General features: G+C 35.5%; 1 protein-coding gene across 2 annotated transcripts in view; it reads right to left on the reverse strand.

The window, feature by feature from the left end:
- LOC113050328 (contactin-4-like) overlaps positions 1-22,547 on the reverse strand; it is an 82,810-nt gene that overhangs the window by 30,066 nt on the left and 30,197 nt on the right. For both annotated transcript variants that reach the window (XM_026213183.1, XM_026213184.1), the window contains exons 2-5: positions 9,238-9,381; positions 5,097-5,223; positions 2,929-3,098; positions 1,677-1,772 (exon numbers count right to left, since the gene is read on the reverse strand). In XM_026213183.1, coding sequence (XP_026068968.1) covers positions 1,677-1,772; positions 2,929-3,098; positions 5,097-5,223; positions 9,238-9,298 — 454 coding nt within the window. In that variant the 5' untranslated portion in view covers positions 9,299-9,381. The remainder of the gene's footprint in view (positions 1-1,676; positions 1,773-2,928; positions 3,099-5,096; positions 5,224-9,237; positions 9,382-22,547) is intronic.

Consider the following 22,547-nt stretch of genomic DNA (forward strand, 5'->3'; position numbering starts at 1 on the left):
TAGAGCTCAGGCTCAAAGACATTCAAAGAGTTCTCTATAAGCCAATCTTGCTGTGTGTTTAGAGTCATTGTCCTGTTGGAAGTTGAACCTGCTGCCCAGTCTGAGGTTCTGAATGTCTCTATGTTTTCATTATCTCAATATTATGGTGCATTGGGCTTTTCTTGAGTCCACAGTATGAGGCTGCTACCAGTACACAGTTTTATGATGGTACTCTGCAGGTGCTGGGCAGAGCTGGTTTCTTCAAACATGATGCTGGGAAATGGGGTTCATCAGACCAGAGAATCTTGTTTCTCTCCGTCTGTGGGTTCTTTAGGTGTTTATTTTTTTGTCAAATTCTAAATGTGTTTTCATGTCTGAAGACCGAAGAGAGGATTATGGCTTGCCGTACTGCCCAGATCGCTGGAGTGTCGCAGTAATGTTTCTCCTTCTGTAGATTTCTCCCATCTCCACATATGATCATGTAGCTCAACTAGAGTGACCATCAGGTTATTGGTCTCCACTTAAACCAAAGCCCTTCTCCATCAATTGCTCAGTTTGGCCAGGAGGCCAGCTCTATGAAGAGTCCTGCTTGTTTCAAACTTCTTCCAAGGGTAACAGAGACCACATGCTTCTGAGAACCTTCAATGAAGCAGAATGCTTTCTGAACTCTTCTCCAGATGTGTGGCTTCATGCAAACCCATTCATGAAATCTACAGGCAGTTTTTCCTTTTTGTCTAAATGGTTCTATGAAGAATCTCCCAGGTATTATAGACCTCCATGGTTTCACCTCCCCCCCATAAAAAAAAAAAAAAAAATCTTCAAGGCCTGAGCTGCGGTCTCTAGCCATTGTATTCATTCCCATGAAGCATTATCCATGTGAAAGAGCCTCGGATTACAGAGTGTGGCAAACAGTCATGGGTGGTGGGAGAAGGAGGGATGGAAGATAGAAAACAGGGTGGAGGGTGGCAGCGGGGAACAGGGACGGTGTGGGTCACTTAAGAGCATTGATATGACTGGAAATGTGGCATAATGACAGAACGGCGGTGCGGTTGCATGAAATTGCACCTCTGGCGGATCTATGCATGGCTCTTTGAGAGGCTGCTAATCAGCTGTACACAGAAGAGGTGCACAGCTGGACCGGGGGATAAAGAGACACGCCACTTTAAACCAGCCACCACATGCCATTTTTACCTTTCAACAGAAGGCCAAGGCTTAAGAAAATAACCTTTCCAAATGACCACAAGGGCACAAGTGCCATTAAGAAGGAGGAGGGGAAGCTAAATGCCAAGAGCTTGGTGCATGAATGCAAGAATGTGAGCCATTGTGCTCCAGTCATTTGAAAACTTGATTTGCTCACAATTTGAGATGATTAAGATCAAATCTGAACCTGCATGTACCCTACATACTAAGTGAGCAGAATGGAGAGAGGTTTGCCACTTGCAGTGAATTCCTCACCTTGGAGTTGCTTAGCATTATTCCACAGGCTATACACAAAGCTTAAATTTATTAAAAAAAAAGAAAAGAAAAAAGTGTTGTGGAAAGAGGTCAACAGATTTTGCGAACAATTGTCACTCTTGCTTTTTACGATTCATATGAGGTAAAGTGGAAAAGTATTGACAACTTTAAAGAATAGAAAAAAACCCCTGATGCAAATAATAAATAACATTCAAATTCATACAGAATACAATAAAATGTACCTCCAAAGTGGGGTGGCGGACCGCACAGGAGCACAACAGCCTGTCCTTCTCTCACTAATACTGGACTTCTGGCCTTGCTACTGAAATTCTGCAGGTCTGCGAAAACAAAATAATAGGATCGCCATTGCTTTTCATCATACAGATGTGCAACAGACGACTCACAGAGCAGAGACCTTTAGAAATGCCACTATACAGCACTGGAAGGGACAGGCAAAAATGACATCCCAGACTGGGCTAAACTTTGGTGTTTATTCAAATAATATGCCTCATGAATATATGCATGTGTGAAATGATTTGTGTAAATAAAAGACACAAAAATAAAATAAAAAAATTGTGAGAATTTGCAAGTGGTGTAAAAAAAATACAAAATAAATTGTTGTCGTAGATGTCAGAGGGTAACTGTGTTAATTACATATTGTCAGATCTATATTATAGAGATTAGAGTAGACCAAGGTAAAATGTGCTTTTGAAAAATAAAATATGTGGTCATAAAATATGGCACATATATCAGTTTATATCAGTAAAGTACCACATGTTTGGTAAAGGCTTCAATTCCCTGCATCTTGTATGCGATATAAGTTGCTTTGGATAAAAGGGTTCGCTAAATGCATTAACAGGAAAAAGATTTTAGGACAAAAATCATAAACCAAAAAACACAATCAAAAGCTTTCCTCATTATAAATCAAGAAATAAAAATGTATTCTTCAAAACTTCAGAACTGATGACTATGTGAGGAAGTAAATCATTTGGAAAATGCTTCTTCCAACTTTGTAAAGGTCAATTTTACAAGTGAAGTACCACAAATTAGTCCTTCAACAATTTCCTGCATAACTCTAGACCTGAAAAGACACATCTACATGTGAAATTTTGAATAAGCAATTTTTTTCATATGTATACACAATATGAATGAGGCAGTGCTTCTTTGTTATGATTATCTGTTGATTAAATGTTTCACGACAGACTGCATTTTAGATAGCACCATTGGACATCTCCTGGTGGAATCTTCCAGATAGGAAAATATAGTTGTTAGTTTAAAAGCCTACTTTATCTAGGGAGGAAAGTATTTCTTGCCCACTAATGGACCATATATGAAAGATAAGATAGTGTGCATTTTACATATCATGCATTTAAGCTTCCAAAGGATACATATATAAAGATAATCAAAGTAATAGTAATCAAATTCAGAAGAGACTGTCAGGTGCCATTTACAAATGTTCACAAATACAAAACATACAGTTTAATTTGCACTTACATGCAAACTCCACTTTAGCCTCTCGGCTCAGGATGGTTCCAAATGCATTAGTGGCGATACACTGGTAAACACCACTGTGTTTAGTTGCCTGAGGGTTATTGATCAAAAGGTTTCCCTCAGCAAGGCTGTAGTCCAAGTCAATATCAAGATCTTTCCTGTTGAATTTCCACCTAAATATGAAATAGATGGAGTGAGCATGGGATGATGATGGCAAGAAATATAGCATAGAAGCAAGAAGCATAAAGACATTCAAATATGTTATGTGTACTTCAAAGACATTATTTAAAGAGCCACACAGATGGGAAAACAAAAATGACTTGTATTACAGTGTATGATATAGCTGTCCATCAGTGTAAACAATGTGCAAAGTAATTAAACCAAAAAGTACACGATTTATAAAGTTATTGGCTTCTAAAGTAAGGAGTCAACTCTGAATCGCTGAAACGAGTCGTTATAGATTTCAAATCTTTTGCCCATCTCTATGTACGTCACTACAACACTTGGCATAATAATCTCCGTCTACCGTCTTGGGAGAAACCGAACTCTGAGCTGCCCCCCCCCCACACACACAGACGCTCTGTTTTGTGTGATAGCATCATGTCGAGGAGACAGTGTGTTTTTAATTGTAAAGGCAAGTTTGTTTTATTTTCACTGCCAAAGAATGAAGATCAGAAGAACCAATGGCTAAAATTCATTTTTACCACAATACCAGAGCAGTACAACAAATCCCTTTTGTTGTGTTCACAACATTTCACTGATGACTGCTTTTCTAATCTCGGTGAGTTCAAGGCGGGATTTTCAAAGCATTTGGCCATAAAAGAGGGTTCATTGCCAACTTTATTTGGACCAACAAGCATCTCCGAATCACAACCTGTAAGTATGATTATATAGTTATGTGTTTGTTTTCTCCCGAGCGTCTTATCAGTATGTGTGCTGTCTGCAGCCTGACTGCGCTGATCTACATTTATAAAAACGTCATTAAAATGAAGTGTAACTCCGTGAATACTCAACAAAGAGACATGAGAGAGATATCTATAGAAAGCTTGACATGTCTACTTTAAAACTATTCTGTATTATATTCACGAAAATATTCTGTGATTAAAGTAATCCATATGAAAACAACGCAATGTCCATTTTTCACGTCTCCCTTCATTATATCTAATGAGACCACGCCCCCGCGCTGAACGCGCTATTCAGATTCACACAGAAGAAAAAGCAACAAGACTGTTCAAGTTTTTTATTTTACTGTTTGCTTCGCGATGAGAGGAATAGGACATAATTCACCCCAAAAAGATGCTAACGCATCGTTTACGGTGAAGTTGTGTGCGGAACAACCAATCAAAAGTGACTATGTCAGTTGACCAATCAGAACACAGTATGCTACCGAAAGGTGGGGTTTAAGGAAACTGAATCTTTTGAACAGCTTCGCGTGAACCGTTTGGGGATCTCTGAGAATTGAGGTAATTTTAAAATGATATTTTGACAAAATGACAATGTTTTTTAACCTTGGATGGATTTAAACCTCTTGTACAGGACTTATAAACAGTGATAGGAAGCTTAGAATTTTCATCTTACTGGCTCTTTAAACCGAGAATCAAATTTACAATCAATCCAAAAGCAGAAAAGTTATCAAAAAAATATATATATATATTTTGAAAATTAATTATTATATATATATATATATATATATATATATATATATATATATATATATATATATATATATATATATATATATATATATATATATATATATATATATATATATATAAATTGTAGATAAAAAACCTAAACTAAAAGAAAAAAAGTTGGTAGCCTTGGCAAATAACTGAAATACAAGTATTAAAATTACTAAAACTAAAACTGAATTAAAAATGAATAAAAAATTACTAGTTTTTAACATTTCTGAGTCAAAAGCTTAACTGGAAAATTAAACAATAGTCATAAATTCTTGTTAAAAATAAAATTGTTTCTTCATATATGATTTAATATTGTTTAAAAGAGTAATTAAAATCATGGAACGTCAATGCCAATTTGTCACAAATACTGAATTTTCAATATATGATGTTCAAATGTCAATCCAACTTATTATTATTTTTTATTCCAGGCATAAATAATAATAAGAAAAAAATAACAACTATATTTTCATTTGAGGAAAACGGTCATACTTGTATTGTGGTGCTGGACTTCCCTTGGCTTTGCAGTTAATAAATATCTTGTTGTCTTCTGCGCTTAAAGGGAAAACACTGTCACTGGGCTCCTGGGTGAACACTGGCCCATGTCGAATAATCCTCTCTAGAAGGAAGAACAAGAAGTCTTAAAAAGCTCAAAATCCACAATGTGGAACATGAATCTAGATCATAAAACAGGTGTGAACACATCAGGTCCACATTATCTCTAATGTGTGCTATTCATTTATTTTCAGAAACTTCCCACACTGAGCTCATTAGATCTGCAACGTAAACACGTGCCAGAGGAACAGCTTTCATTTCCCCTCTTGTAGCAGAAACCGTACCAACATGACGTCCTGCTTTTGGCAGGCCTGTCACACGCATGGCAGTGTGGCTAGGTCTGTTGTTTCGGTTGACTGCTGCCAAGACACCAATCCACCTCCCTAATTACCCCATGTTGTGGTAATTACTCTAGTGAAATGTATCATTTCTTAAATGAATAAACAAGCTCTCATAAACATGTCTGCCACTTCACAGAGAAAGGAATTGTGCTTTCTACTGAACATTTTCCCCTCCTCAATAAAACTCACCTGTAATTTTGCCCTGTTCTTTTTGAGTGAATAAAATTCTTTTTTTTTACAGATCCCTGACCTTGACAAGGACAAAAAAAAAAAAAAAAAAAAAAAAAAAACATATGACCCTCCCGCATCATCAAGCTAATGGAAGTGTCCAGGCGTGTTTGCCTGAGGTGAGGCCTCTGTCTCCTCACACTGTGGGAGATGCTACCTTTTTCACTTTCCCTTTTGTGTGTCCTTTGAACGACAGGAATTAATGAAGCATTTAGAGTGAGGAATAGCACATTTACAGTAGTCCACATTTAGCTTACATTTGCGGAGGGGACACGTCCCCATCACCTTTTTGTCATGGATGATTTTGCCCTCACCCCTTTATGGAAAAAGGAAAGAATATAATACAAATACGAATATAATAAAATATAATACAAAGGAAGCATCTGGAGCTCTGGCACATTACTGTTCATTCCAAGTACACTGGGGAAACTAAAAGAAAGGAAAATAAAAATTAACTGGTAATTTTCTACAAGGACATTAGGAAATAATTTTATGGACATTTCCATTAGCGATTAAACACAACTACCTAACAAAATTAGTATGTTCAGCAAAAAAAAAAAAAAAAAAAAGTACATTTAACACAGCCAGTTGGAGTTTGATAAGTAATTTCTGCTTAATTATTATTATTATTTTTAAATATGCAACACATGGAATACAATTTCCGTCAATTAGAGTTTAAAAAATTTAGCTACTCAAACAATGTGGCACTGGAAAAAAAAAACCATGCTATTAAAGCAAGTGGTTCACTTGCAAACATGTACCGTAAAGCAAGTAGACTGATTGTCATCCTTTGAAGGTGCTATGTCCACTCAATAACATAATCATGCAAATGAACACAGAGACTTGGTAAAACATACACAATGACAGTAACAATCAGTGGATATTGTTCGAGTGTAAATGGGTCATTTTGAGTGGAAAATTAACTCCAGATATCACAAAACAGTAAGTTACTAAACCTAATGACAAAATCAACTATAAAACAGTGTAAATACAAGTCGAAAACAGTAACATTTTTTACCTTTTTTAATTATTCCTGCCTCAGTGCATGATGGTAAAAACGGGATGATAACTTTGATAATTACTTAAAGAATCCTTTTAAACATAACAAACCATTCCAAGTAAAATATGCTTATAATTTCAAACTTTAATTTCTACAAGCTTAAATTACTTAGAAGTAATATAGAATTTACTTCCTTTTGTTATTCTTGCCTGAAATAAATTAATGTAGAAATACAATTTCTATTTATGTAGTATTTAGTAAACACAAAATCATTTTTTATCAGTGTATAGCTAAAGGGATACTCCACCCCAAAATGAAAATTTTGTCACTAACCACTTACCCCATTCTGTTCCGAACCTGTAAAAGCTTTGTTCGTCCTCGGAACACAATTTAAGGTATTTTAGCACCATTTACTGCCAACTAAATAACAGTGTCAAGGTCAATAAAAGGTATGAAAGCCGTGTTCAGAATACTCCATCAACCATCAGATGTGCAATCAGGGTTATATGAAGCGACGGGAACACTTTTTGTATGGAAAAAACAAACAAACAAAATATTGACTTTAAATGACTAAATTTTCATTTTGGGGTGGAGTAACCACAAGAATGACTCTTCAACTGTGTAATCCACTGTGAAATTGTTGCGTAAATGAATTTGTACATTTTATTTCTAATCATAATATTATATAAAAAATGATACTGTAATGTTATTAAAGTTATTAATAATTTACTTACACTTACAAAGAATCAAATTTCCAGCAGGGATTCTTTAAAATGAGGGCAGCCAACCTAGATTAATAACTTCCTATGCTTATTATTATAACCACGTCCTTATAGATCCATTCATTGCTGAAATATTAACTACATTCATATTCAGTATCTAAACGTTAAATAACCATTTCACTTTTGGTAGATGACTACTATTCTTTCCCTTGATATAACCTATTTTTTTAAATGAGAATTATTTCTGAATAAGTGTAGGCTACATGAGATTTATTTATTTCCTGATGCTATTATCAATTTTCTTCAAGAGATCTAATCAACTTCTACACTGACAGGAAATTTACTTCAGTTAATTATCGCACAGCTTGTCAGTGTTTCATCAGCACTGTCACTGAAAATAAAAAGACAAAAATCTGTCTTCAAAGCTATGGCAGGTTGTTAGATATGTGCGATTGGTCTCCTCAGGTTCTCAATGCAGAATAGCTGCTGCCCTTCCATCTGAGGCTGTCTGGCCTCTGCACTTCCTTCTCTCCAGCTAAGCTTTCTGAATAACAAGCTGTGCAATCAAAAGAGCACCTGTGGCTTGAATGCAAATGCCCATTTGAGTTGGCATAGTTACTGTAGCACAACATCGGCAATAACTGGAGCACTGGTGCTGAGTGGGGGACACTGGTTTGTTTAAATAGGGCACCTGCCTCTTCGGACGGCCTCTTCCTTACAGCGCTGCAGTATGTGCTGAGAGTTGCATGAACCTTTGGAGAAATAATAAGCACTTTTTATGGGAAATTTAAAAGACTTTTGAAACACTTCACTGCTGACAGGGTCTGATTATGAACAAGGAAAGTTTTCTTGCATTTCTAAAGTGCTCTAAGTAGTGCTCTAACTTTTAATACTCTTTAAAACAGTGGTTTTGAACTCAAAGTGGTGGGTCAGAGGATTGTTCTAATTGTGGGGAATAAAAAAAAACAATGCTACATTCAAATAATAATCAAATTAAAATAAAACAAATGTTTATGTACATACATAATTCACTTGAATAATAATAATCATAATAATAAAACAACTTTAAAATAACACTTCAAAAAATCACTATATATATATATATAGAATGAAACAACTTTTTTTAGAGAATGTAGTATCTTTAATAAGAGTATCATTTATTTTATCCCTCTGGCAGATTTTTCCCACTTGTTTTACGCATAAGTAAATTAAAAATACATTTATATTCAAGTTGCAACTATGAAAGTCAAAACTCATATGCAATGCTGCTTCTTAAATAATGTGCACATATTTATATACTGTAAAACAAGTTTTAAAAACTATTAATTTATGCAATATTAATAAGGTACACATTTCTGATTTTATATAATAATATAATAATAATAAAAAAAGTAAAAATAAATAAATAATAATAATAAATAAAAAATTAATAAATAATAAAATGTTGGGTTGCCCCTCAAAACCCCAACATAAAATGAAAACTAAACTGCTTTAGAACATCCTTCAAAGCTACATAAACATGAATAAAGTTTCCAATGCTGCTCTGTTATGAATAAGCAAAGCATGTCAAAATAAGTGGAGTGAAGTTCATGCTAAAGAGAACGATCTAAAACTGTGTCAAGACAAATGTCCTGCTGGGGCAACCACGAGAGCTTGTTCCCAGCATGCATCGGTCTCTAGAGGAATGAGAAAATGATTAGACAGTGGCATGAAAAGCCACTCTCACTGCTGAAGTGGGGACAATGCAGAACAGGTGAGCTATCAAAGGCAAGTCGGGGATATCGTACCTGCTAGGCAGCTCTTGAGTGACAGCAGGATTAAGAGTTCCCATGGCAACAACATCTTCATCTTTCAAGGTCACAGGGTTGCTTTTATTTCCATTCAACTGCAAGAGGAGCAAGTTGTGTTCTTTGCAAAGTCAGCTTTGTTAGCTGCGAAATAAGCAAGGGACATAGAACGAGAGAGAGAGAGAGAGAGAGAGAGAGAGACAAAAAAAGATTAGAAAACAATACAACACATGCAAGAGGAGCTATAACTTCAGATAAACCAGTAAAATATTAATAATTCATTCATCCAAATAAGGACACACAGGATTCCATGCCTGTGGGCCTGTTCTCAGCTGATCAACTGCAGTGTGGATACCAAGCATACCCTCAATATATCTCTCAGGAGTCAAGGGAATCGGAGAGAGTGAGAGAAAGAGAGATAGACAGACCTGGGGAAAGCAAGGACCTAGGAGAGATATGAAAATATCCTGGGTGGCTTACGGAAGCAAAACTTCGACACATATTCAGCAGCCAAAGGCAATGTTTGGATTGTACTTAAAATATTGGTTCTACACACGTACACTGGGAAAAATGCGTATGATACATTTACAAACCTGCAAACATATTTCATTTTCAGCCCAGTGTATCTCAGGAACAGGTTTATGATTCGATAGGGGAGGTGATACACTTGGAAAGGGCAGTGAATATGATAGAGGAGTAAGCTATACAGTGTCAGCCCTCCCTCTTTTCGAGACAGCGGCGTGCAATTCATCCACCTCACAGGAATTCAATACTCTTTAAAGCACATCAGAGTTGTCGAATACACACTTTAATTTATGAGGGTCAAAGCTTTGGCTTTAACAAATATGGACCCTGGTGGGACGTGTGGTTTAAGTGTCAAACTATAACAAATGTCTAGCAAATGAGCATGATATTCTTGACATTTCTGAGTGCAGAACAGCTGGGGGTTTTTGAGCGATATAGGAACACTAGGGACATCACATTTTGAATAAGCCTTGAAAGTCAGCGTAAGTACATAACATGTTTAACATTCAGACATTTCTTCATTTTCTATGAAAACAACACCAAACCTTGAAGCATCAATATTGTTTAGTCAGAATTCTTTTGAATCATCAAAATTGCTTTGAAGCATACATACTTTTTTAAATCATCAAATTTAACCACTGTTTTGAAGCATCAAATTTGTTTTAAAATATTTGTATTTCTTTGAAGTAGTCTTTTTGAAATAATACTGCTTTGAGGCATCAGTACTATTTACATTTGTCAGTATCATTTTAAAATTTCTGTAAATTTGAAGCATCAAATTTGTATTGAAGCATCAACGTTGTTTTGAAATGGCAACATTGTTTTAAAGCATCAAATCAGTTTGAAACATCAGTATTTCTGAGGTTTCCGGTCCATTTTGATGCATAACTATTGCTTTGAAGCCTCAGATCTGTTTTGAAACAGTATCGCATTGAATTAAATTATCAGATCTATTCTGAATTATCCCTGTTGTTTTGAGCCATCAGAACTGTTCTGAAGTGTCAATAAAAAAATCTATAATTTTCACCCATACAATGTATTTTTGGCTATTGCTACTATTGCTTAAAGCTGCAGTAGGTAACTTTTGATGCTTTAGCGTTTAATAATTGCTTGCATCTTGCAGAAGAACATTGTAGCCAGAAGTTTATGAAGAATCACAAAGGTAAAGGGTTACTCCACCACGGTACCTACCCGAAGCAATCTAAAATACTCTGAATATAAACACTTATTATAGGTGTACCCTAGTGATTCAGGACAGGCTAAAAACAGTTTGGAAAATGGATTCATGGTGTACTCACTTATTATATACATTTTGTACATTTTGAACACAACAAAAGTTACGGATCGCAGCTCTGATTGGTTGTTTCTTACTTGAAGCAGTGTATTTCTGCAAATGGCAATAGAATCACTGAGTGGAGCCAGAGGAGCTTGATTTTTACACAGATTATCTGTCTCATATTCTTCTGTCAGATCATGACAGGTTTAACAAATATGTAAAAAATATATATATATATATATTTTACAAACGTTACCTACTGCAGCTTTAAGTGATTACTATTTATTATTATATATTTACTATTGCTGCACGTCTTTCGGTTCCCAACAGTCAGCAGAAGTAAGAAAAAGTGTTTATTATGTTTGAAATTTGAATATTTATCTTAGAAAAATGCTTGGATTTGCTACAGGGGGCCTTTATTCACCCCCCGGAGCTGTGTGAGGAACATTTTATAACAGATGCGCACACTTTATTTCACGTCTTCTAAACTGTTGACAACAAACAACCGCTTGACCCACTGAAAGGCTTGGAAGTGCAAAGACAATTTTTAATATAACTCTGATTGGATTATTCTGAAAGAAGTAATACACCTAGGATGCTTCGAGGGTGAGTAGAAGATGGATGAATTTTCCTTCTCAGGTAAACTAACCCTTTAAGACTGGATTTGTGGACCACATTTAGAAGTTTCTGTATAGTTCTGTTTATTGAACCATAAAGTACTGCAATGAATATCCTTTCAAAGCATCATTATTGTTCTGAATATTCAACATATGAAACAGCAGTGGTCTTCATGTCTCAGTATTGTTTTTAAGCCTATTCAACTTAATTCTTTGATCCAACATTGCAATATCAGAGAGCAGCTCAGTCACTGGGCAGAAAATGAAAAGACTTCACCATGGAAGGAAAAAAAAAATAGTGCAGATCAAGTCTGAGATGGGGGGATAGATTAAATTAGATGAGATTGATTATGTTCCTGTATTATCTACTCTAAGGGACCCTGAGCTCTGACCTTCAAGTTCTTCGTCATTTCAGTCATCTCTATCGATTTGGTTTCCATTTTTTAGCCTCCTGCCTCCTTTGTTTGTCATTCTGCTCCTGCAGCCTGCTATGAGTCTCAATCATGTCTGGGAGGACAGGTCAATAGCCGGATATTTGTTTGATGTCTTTCCTTATGAGATGCATGAGGGTGATCTATAACCGGTGAGTATGCGAAACGGAGGATGAAACTATAGCTGCATGATGGGAGAAGAACTTAATATGACGTGCACATTTGATTCCATGCATGCTACCTGTTTTCACACTTCTTCAGATCAATTCATTCAGTCCTACTTCCCTGCACTGCCGTCCTCTGAGGTGTGTTTAATACGCTTTTATTAGATAACTGATATACATGCTTCTCTGGTTTATCATAATTTAAAAAGAGGATAAAGGTTTATATACAAATGACACCTATTTTAAGACACTTGAAAAAATGGATGAATATCCACAGTCATTATTACACTTTCTTACGTAAAAAAAAAAAAGATCCCTGTAGGAATACAGCATTAATGACTCTAAACATGTTGTCCTTGGATGTACTGAGAACCATGTGCCATTTGTAAAACAATAGAGTTGGCGGACTTCTGTTCTGGGACATTATAATCTATTTCCACAGGATGTCTAACAAGCCCTGTAAGGCTCAAGTCATTAATTGTGGCATGTTGAGCAAAAATGATCAATGCTAATTTATGTTTCAGTCTCGTCAGCAGTCCCTACTCACTTCAGAGAGAGGTCAGCTCGCTTTTTGTCATCCATGCGGGCCTCTTGCACATTTCAAAGTCAGGAAAAAGGCTCCTGTTTCTGTCTATGGCATGATAATATGCATCAAACCATACTGGGGCAAATGTGAGAGTTATCTCTGTGTCAAATGGCATGCCACGTTTTAATGATGCATGGTGTCTCTGGCATCTTTGGGGAAGGAGGGAGGGAGTTTCTTGGTCACTGTCCAACCGGATTCAGAGTAGTTCCTTACATGATTAATTTATAGAGCGGGGAAAAAATACAATGGCAATAATTCTTGTGCCCAGCGGATGATGGTCACAGGTGGTAGAAATATCAAGTGGGCCAAAGCCTGGTTAATGGTGCCTGCGAGGGAAAAGATCTGTCAGGGATAATCTCTTATAATACTCTGCCATAGATAATGTGCTTCCCCCTTTCCACTGGCGGCAGATGAAGAGATTGCATAGCAGACATTATGAAATGGGATGAGAATTATCATGACTATACTGCCTGTGTCCAGAGCGATAAATGCAGAGCTAGTTCAAATCTCATTGGAAAAATGGAGAAATAGTGGGCGAGAGTGCTGAAAAAAGATGGGAGACCACAGTGTAATGTGATCTGGTAGGAATACTTTATGACTTTGCAGCTAAGTGTACAGCTGTACAAGAAAAAAAAATTGATTATATGATGACAATGGCATCAAAATATTCTACCTGTAAGAATACTGCCAAGGTTAGTCTTAGAAAGAGCAAAGAGTCCTTGTTTGTACAGTCAGCAGTGGCTTTATATTATATTATATTATATTATATTATATTATATTATATTATATTATATTATATTATATTATATTATATTATATTATATTATATTATATTATATTATATTATAAGCAGTGGTAAAATTAAATTGATGAAATTATATTACACACACGCACACACATTATTATATACAGTAAGAAAACATAAGCAATTATTTATTTTTCAGTGACTCATTTTGCATGTTACATTGTTACACCAGTAGGTGGCGACAAGTGAATGTCTTGTTTTGATTGAGTCATCAAAACTCCTTAACAAAAATCCTTATAATTTACCCACCACATGTCATCCAAGATGTTCATGACTTTCTATCTTCATTCGCAAAGAAATTAAGGTTTCTGAGGAAAACATTTTAAAAAAAAAAATTATATACTTTTCGTATATACTTATATACTCTGTGATGCGTGTCTGAAAATTATCATATTACATAATCACGTTGGAAAGGTCATGTGCGGTTAGCTCTTCGTCTGTGTACTTCGGTTCAAAAGGTAGGGCAGGAAGAAAAACAATCTATTTTTTTCTCAGACTTCAAAATCATCCGATTGATGTTTTACCTATTTTTGTAGAGGGCGCTTGACCTTTTGTTTCCTTTATAAACACTTGGTTGGTACTTACACCTACGCCACTTGTGACCCTTTCAACGTGACTATGTTTTTAAGAAAATAACAGAAAATTTCTCTAGATAATACCCCTATTCCTCAGCTTCGATCATGTAGAGCTCTTTGAAGCTGCACTGAACCTGCCATGTGGACCTTCAGCCACTTGGCCACAACTGAAGTCCATTATATGGAGAAAAATCCAGTTTTTTCCAAAAAAAACTTAAATTTTTTTGCGATCTAAGAAAGAAAGACATGAATATCTTGGATGACATGGGGGTGAAAAATACTTTAGACTAGACTAGAGCAATTATTAAATATCTTTCTTGTTCCCCCTTTTTTGTTACATATACATGTCCAAAATGTGGCTAATATTTCTATAGGCTAATGAAATAATACTGGCATTTAAAAAAAAAAAAAAATCATTAGGCTATTTTTGGTGCCCCCTCAGCACTTGGTGCCCTACACACAGTGCGTGATGCACGTGGTGGGAGCGGCAGCGCTGAACACATCGATTCACTGAGGAACAAAACACCAACAAAAAATAGATCAAATCGTTTTTTTTTTGTTTTTTTTTTGTGACCTGGATAATTTTTTTGTGACCTTTCAGCAAAATTAACTCAATTCAAGTAATTTTGCTAATTTGAGCAATTTTTTAGTATTGTGTTACTCACCATTCTAATTACTTGTTTATTGAACTGTTGTGAAATAGCAATTTCACACTCACAATCAATTACTGAAATTCTGAAAACATACTGGCAGAAATTCACATATTTTTTACAAACAGTCCAATATTGTAATAAAAAGTAAAAAGACTATTCAAATATCCAGATGTCAAATGCTGCCTAAAACCTGAGTAATGGTGCTCCTTAACAAGCCATGACGTATGTTTCCTTAACTCACACTGGCCTGATTAAAATCTTGCCTCCACCTTCATTTACAGCATTAGATAAATCACAGGGTCTCCGGCAGCAGATTGAGTCCTTAAAGAGCCTTTGTGAGCTTCACACCAGCCTGCAGAAGCCAGAGGCAGAAATGTTGGCTGGGTTTAGCAGATGTGAACTGAATCTCAACATGGGCTTCAGTAAGACAGCTTCCATCAAACCAACTAACCAGCTATCAGTCTCATCCTCACACAGTCTGCCAGCTCACTGCCCCACTACCAGCTCGATTCTCTCTGCCATGCTAATTAATAAATATTGAGATACTCTTAAATATTACACTACTATATGCAATTACAAAAAGCATAATAAGGCACTGATGTACTGCTTTTGCAAGTGCTTCAAGATACTGTAACACAATGCACATTTGAGGCATCAAACACTGTTTTGGACCATTATTTTGGCTGATATTTAGCCATTTAGAGGTCACTGACATTGTTCAATGAGAATGGCAACAATTATTCAATGAGCTATCGCCAACATTTGTGGCGCTCATAGATGGAAAATATACACCGTTTCCAAATAATTTTTATATAACTAAGTAAATATTTAAGGGTGAAAAGAGATTAAGTGGGCGATGAGTTTTTGTATTGAATTATCTATATTGAAATGTACACACACACACACACACACATATAAAATGTAGGGCTGCACAATAAACTGCATGCAATATTTAAGGCACATCTTGTCAGTAAAGCTGGTTCTGTAATCAGTGGTAAATCTCCATCACGTGCGTGCTTTCACACAGAGCAGCATTTACTACACAGAGCCGTTGTTCACTGACAAGCTGTGCAAAACCACGTTCATGTTTTGCGCATCCTTTCAGCTTGTCACCATTGGTTAAGCCAATATTGCTGTTATGCTGAAGCCAGACACGAGCTGACTTCAAAGTGTTGCCACACACCGCTTGGGCTCGACTCTGACGGTAGATTACTTGATAAAAATGTCTGGAGGGGTGGATTCAGGAGCACTGTTTACACATATACACATGACCTGGATTCCTGGGCTAACACCAGCAAGGCCATTTACTCAGAGTAATTTGGTTTCCTTGCACAGGCAGACTCCAGCAGGGCTATCATAAAAAAAAAACAATAAAAAAAAACCTGAATCATTTCAGCAGGTGGATGAGAAAAGACTGCAGTGGCCTAATAAAAAAAAGAACTCTGCATATAGCCCAACCCCCCCCCCACACACACACCTCCCATCCTATAACAGGCTTGTAAGAAAACATGCAGTCTGCAGTTTCGCCAGCCTTTCATAGAGCACCATTAAACAGGAAGTTGTTGACTTGTTATGAATAATAAAACAAAAGCATCAACTCTGTGGAGCGCTAACATACGAACCAATAAGTTATGCCAGTTCTCAGGAGGGTGACAAAATAGCTCATATATATATAAAATCCTCATATTTTTCCAACATACTGTAAGTTCATGACCTCAATTTTCAAATTCATGAAGGCAAAGTGCTCTCTATCAGCTTTGCCACGAAAAAGTTAACTAGGTTTATTGATTAACAAAAATGTTGATTTTAAATGTGAAAAACATATGCAATAGAGGGTTACATACATGCCCACTCCATGTCAAGAAACATTCCCATCAAGCGTGGTTCTTTGCTGACCTCATAAATGCTGTTCAGATTCACCATGACTGAGTTTAGCATTTATAATATGTCTACCAAAACAGAATTTGTGGGCATATACTGTACGTAACCCAGAATTTGTGGGCATATACTGTATGTAACCCAGAATTTGTGGGCATATACTGTATGTAACCGTTTAATACATGTGTTCTTCACTTCAGTTGTTCTGTTTTTATACGTATTTGGTCTGTCACAATTCAATGCATTTAGCTGTTTATATAAAAGAAGATACTTTATCATAACACAAACACATCTGATTTTTGAATAGACAAGCCACATAAAAAATATTTTTAAAATGCTGTTGCAATCACACTTGTGATCTTACATCAGCTGAACTCTAATACAGTGAATGAACCACCTTGCCATGCGGCCCTTAACAGTAAACAGCTTTCAATTTGAATTTATGTTTATATTTACAATATTTGTTGGCAAAATATGAATTTATATAGATTCTGAAAAGATATATATATATATATATATATATATATATATATATATATATATATATATATATATATATATATATATATATATATATATATATATATAATATTGAACACTGGTGTCACTTATATCACATTTATTTAGTTTTTAAACAGCAATTTTAAACATCCACTTGAAGCTGTAAACTAAGGGACGTTCACACAGAGAGAAAAAGATTCTTGAGATTCTTGAGGATAGCTGCCAATTTACATCAACGTACTGTCAAAAGCAACCAAGATTTAAAAAAAAAATATTTAAAAAAGTAAAAAATAACAAATGATAATACAATCAACAAATCTTATAATAAAATATTACTATTTAAATACAAAGCTTTCCTTTTTTCCTTGCCAAAATAAAATGACATCTCATTTTTACCATCTTGAGTATGGTCAGTTTTCAAATGATGTGACGTAAACCACTAATAACGTTAATGGGCATCCAGAGGTATAAACAGCTGCTAATGACCTTATGACCTCCAGCTATAAAAACCCTTGTCGGTGCAAATAGGGCATTATAATGGCAGTTAAGGGAGTTGTACTTTGGTTTACAGGGCTGTTAGCCATTCCACTTTCCAAGAACAACCAGCATCCATTGTAAAATCCCTGTAACGCATGTCCTTATTGTGGCTTAAGTTATTTCTAATTATCTAATTTTCCAGGAATAATAATAGTCTTAAATAGGTCTACACCAGGGACGAGGTGACAAAATGCTTTATTGACATGATTTACACAAGCTGCAAATTTGCCATTTGTGATCGAAGGACACATGATCCTCTTCCAATCAATGCCCAATGTCTGTCGCTGACACTCCCCATGGGATCTCATAAACACCAACAATAACATCTTACCACCCTTATGTGTATCATTTTCACTTCTATGTTGGCGTTGGATACTAATGGTAATAATACTTTACAGCTTTTTAGATTGAAGGTCATCAGAAACACCAGTGCTTTCTCTCTTCATTACAAGGTTACATGTCTAGGAAGCAGGATCATAGATTTACCGTTTTGTGACAGTAGATATATACACACACACACACATACAACCACACTTTAGGTGTCTTCTGCCAATTTTGCACGAAAACAAATTAGTGGCTACGTGATATAAACAAACTCAGGAGCCTTGGCTTTTCTTCTCCGTCCTCATGGCACCAGTACCATCTAAAACACTGTCAGTTCGAGTCACCGTCTCACTTTTAACGTGCATTAGAGGCAGCATTATCAGTGTCCGAGGTGTTATATTTGGAGCTGAAATCTGTGTGCACAAAGGAAAGGGCTATATCTCTTCCTCTCCCCCCCACGGCTCAAGTGTCACCCAGTCCTGTAGAAACGCCACTAAGTGCCCAAGCCGAACGCTCATATTTCCCCTTCCCTTCAGATTATGAATGATAGGGCAACTCTTTTTACATTCATTACACAAGCGCACATGCATAATTGATTACGCTTAAATTATGGCACCCCAAATTTTCAGTGGAGTTATGGCCGGCTCTTCCATCCTCAACTGATTCCTCTTGCACACGAGACACATCAGTAACCCTTGCTGTGTACTTTATAAAACAGCCTTTAGGCACCAAGGTTTTGTGAATCTATCATGAACAAGGAGATTTATCACTTTTATTGTGCTTATATATGAAAGACAGACAAAATTTACATTTGATTCAAAAGATGCATTATTTCATTGTTAGGGCTGCAAGTAATCAAAATAAAACCAAAATTGATATGGCTTAGTGCGATTATCAAATTGCAGAGGCTGTGGTTTAATTAAATAAGTATAATATATATTTATTTCATTAAATTAAAGACTTTTTGAAAGTGTTTCAAAGACATTTTTTTTTTGCTCATTTGTTTTTCAATAAAATATTAGAATAGTAATGTTTTGCTTTGTTTTTAAATAATGATAATGATCAAATAATTATTATAACAGTAAACCCATGGAATGCTTATCTCATTTTAAATCACCATTTTTATCAGTGCAATTATCAATTAGTAAAGATTTGATATTAGTGTGATTTAATTTTAAGTAAACGTATGCACTGTATGTTTTAGAGTGAAGTCTTTCAAAGTTTCAAGACTTTAAGCTTGAAAATTAAGAATAGTTTTACAGTTGTAATGTAAAAATAAGATTATTTTAAATGAATCTTCTTCTCATTATTATTATTTTTCTTAACTAGCCATTTTATTCTACAATGAATTAATTACAAAAGTAACATTTCTTGTTTTGTTTTAATGTAGTAATGTTTGTATTTATTTATATTATATTTATAATAATAATAATTATTATTAATTCGATTTTTGTGATATTGATATAGTTTCACAATTTTTGACAAATTGTGCTGGCCTACAAACAAGCAAAGCAAACCTTGATATTTTGTATTGCATTTTAAATCAGAAAAATCACAATTATGTTTTCCCCAAATCGTGCAGCTGTAGTCTTTGTGTATTCAAAACAAGACTGAAGTACAAGAAGATTGCACGCTTGTCACTATACCGCATCTGCATCAAATGATACAGATATACAAATGATGTACATATCTTGTATATGAAAAACCTATACAAGAGCTGAAATGTGAAAAAAAAAAAACTGTGAAAAAAAGCATAGGTAGTAAAAAAAAAACGTGTAATTTTAAGTAGATAAAGGACAACTCATATGCTATCAGGCTGCATTATTCCTTGCTACTTTAAAAAGTAATTCAAGGTGAGAACCTGATTCACAGCAAATAATTGCCTCGGGTCAAAATCCAAACCCTGTGAGGATTTGTGCAGATGAAGGGTTGAAGGAAGAACAGAAAAAACAACATCAAATCACAAAGTGCTGATGCTGTGCCATCATCACATTGTGGAATATTATCAGAGTGGTGCCGAGTTCTGTCAACACAGCCAGGCCGCGGGTCCCCCGGGAGAATATGGGCTGTCATTCACCTGAATAATAACACAGACAGGCCTGGTATTTCTGAGAGTAGGGGAAGTCTATCATCCAGGATAGGTCACTCAGAGACTGATCATGCTAAAGGTTAGATCCGAACTGTGACCGTTCCCCGCAACAGGAGCCTTTGACAAAGTGCAGGCATATGACACAGGGAACAATGAGGGTCAGCTTGTCCAGTGAGCTTCTGCTCCTCTAGAAAAGAACTATAGAGACAGGAATATCATCGTTTGCATTATTATCTGATTAAGAAACAAAACATCACTAATTGGCAAAATAATTATGATAGAATTAGTAAAAAGATTAAACTCAGAGAAGTATGAAATGCCGCCTATAATTTTTGACACATAATTTAAAACATATTTACAAATATTATACATTATGTATATTTTTTTCAGGTTAAGAAACACCATATAATATAATTTATATATAGCATTAAATCGGGAAAAAAAAAAAAAAAAAAAGAAGTTCGTTGAAATGAATAAGCAACATTTGAAGTTGTATTTATTAATTATTTTTTTTAGGTTAAGAAAAAGTACAAAAGTACCCCAAAATGGATTAAAAAAAAAAAATATATATATATATATATATATATTTGTTTGTTTTAAAATGTAAACCAGGTTAAATTAAATGCACTGAAAGGGGTGCCAATTATTACATTCTGACAATCACAACCCTCAGTGTTCACATACAAACCTACCTGACGGTGAATCTATAGAGCATCAACGCATCAAAAGGGCAAAGTTTACAAGCATTTGATACACAAGTCGAAAGGCTCTCGTTTCAACATGTCAAGGTCGAGAGTGGCATGATTAGATGTTAAAGGGTTTGTAGTAAAAAGCTCAACAATCAGATACTGTAGCTTTGAAGGTCAAGAGTAGAGACAAATGAAATATCCTCCCACGTTGTTCTCATGCATAAAATAGCTATGCAATTCATTTACCTGCTGTTGCTTATGCAAATGGCTTGGCTAGTCAGAATCCCCGCGAGTCTGAGGGTTTAAAACATTCATACAAATACTGTATGTCTGTGAAAGCACACTGCAAACTATCTGTGTGCATTCATATTTATCAGCTTCATGTGGAAAGGGTTGAATGTGAAACCACTTTTAAACAGCCAACTCGAGCTCCAAATCAAACTTCCATCTCTGAGATCTCAGTTAGAACCGGTTTAAGACCTTCTTGGCCTCCAAGACCTTAAGGAACATGGGACCCTATAGGAATGTTGCAATTACCATCCATTTCACAACATAATTTTATCGAACAAGAGGAATTATTCAGATATATCTCACCTTACTTGCGAAAATCAATGTTAACCAAATAGTTCCCACTGAGCAACATTTAAAATAAGTGATTAAATGTCAAATGTGAGTGCTGTTTGATTGAATTTAAGGTAACATAATTAAACCGCGAATGACTCGTGTGGAAGTAAATACAGAGCACCTGTCATGCTCAAACCACAAGAGTAGCATTGCTTCAAATCAAAACTCGGCAAGACTACCACAATTACCTCTATTGATTCTGTATGTAACCACTGTATGACTGTGGGCCATCAGTACATCACAGCAAGCACCATTATTCACCAACAATTGCTTTTGTGTATAAATGCATATGAATGATACATAGTCAAAATGAAAACACCCGATTAACCGCTCATGTTTGAGCATGCTCTAAGAAGGATGCCAATGCAACATTTCAGCTCTGCATCTTTAATAATATAGAATGTTTTTTTTTGTTTTTTTTTTGTTTCGAGAACCATGGGCAGCAGGATAGGGGGAAAATGTTAACTTATATTATGAGAGTTGAACTTCTTTTAACTGATCTCTGCAATTTTAGAACACAGTTCAATGTGTGATATGCTGAAAAAGATGCAAAACAGCACAACGGTCAAAAACATCCATTCAGTGCATGTTTAAATAGAAATAACATACTGGAAAAGCAGTGGAGTGGAATGCAAAAAAATGTAGACTGAAACTGTAATAGAATTGATTGTGAATGCTGTTTCATGTTGACTGTCACATTACACAGAATTAATATTACAATGCGGCATAACTATACAAACCCTAAAGCTTTACAGCTTCTCATATTATTTTATCAGACAGAATATGAAAGATCCAAAATCTCAAAATGCAGTCTAGGCTTTTGCTGTTAGACTGATGTAAATGCAAAAACAGAACCCAAGGTAAACACCATCCTAAAAGATGTAAACATGTCCTCCAAAGAGCAAACATCTTTCGTAGAAAATATGGGGTGAAAGATCTTGTCGAATACCATCAAGCTAGACAGCCAGTCCAGTTGGGCATGCAGATTATATGCAAATTTATTGGTATGCATGCATGTTTGCATTTGCTGTTCTCA

Source organism: Carassius auratus, chromosome 31, assembly GCF_003368295.1.
Source record: "Carassius auratus strain Wakin chromosome 31, ASM336829v1, whole genome shotgun sequence".
Classification (NCBI taxonomy): domain Eukaryota; kingdom Metazoa; phylum Chordata; class Actinopteri; order Cypriniformes; family Cyprinidae; genus Carassius; species Carassius auratus.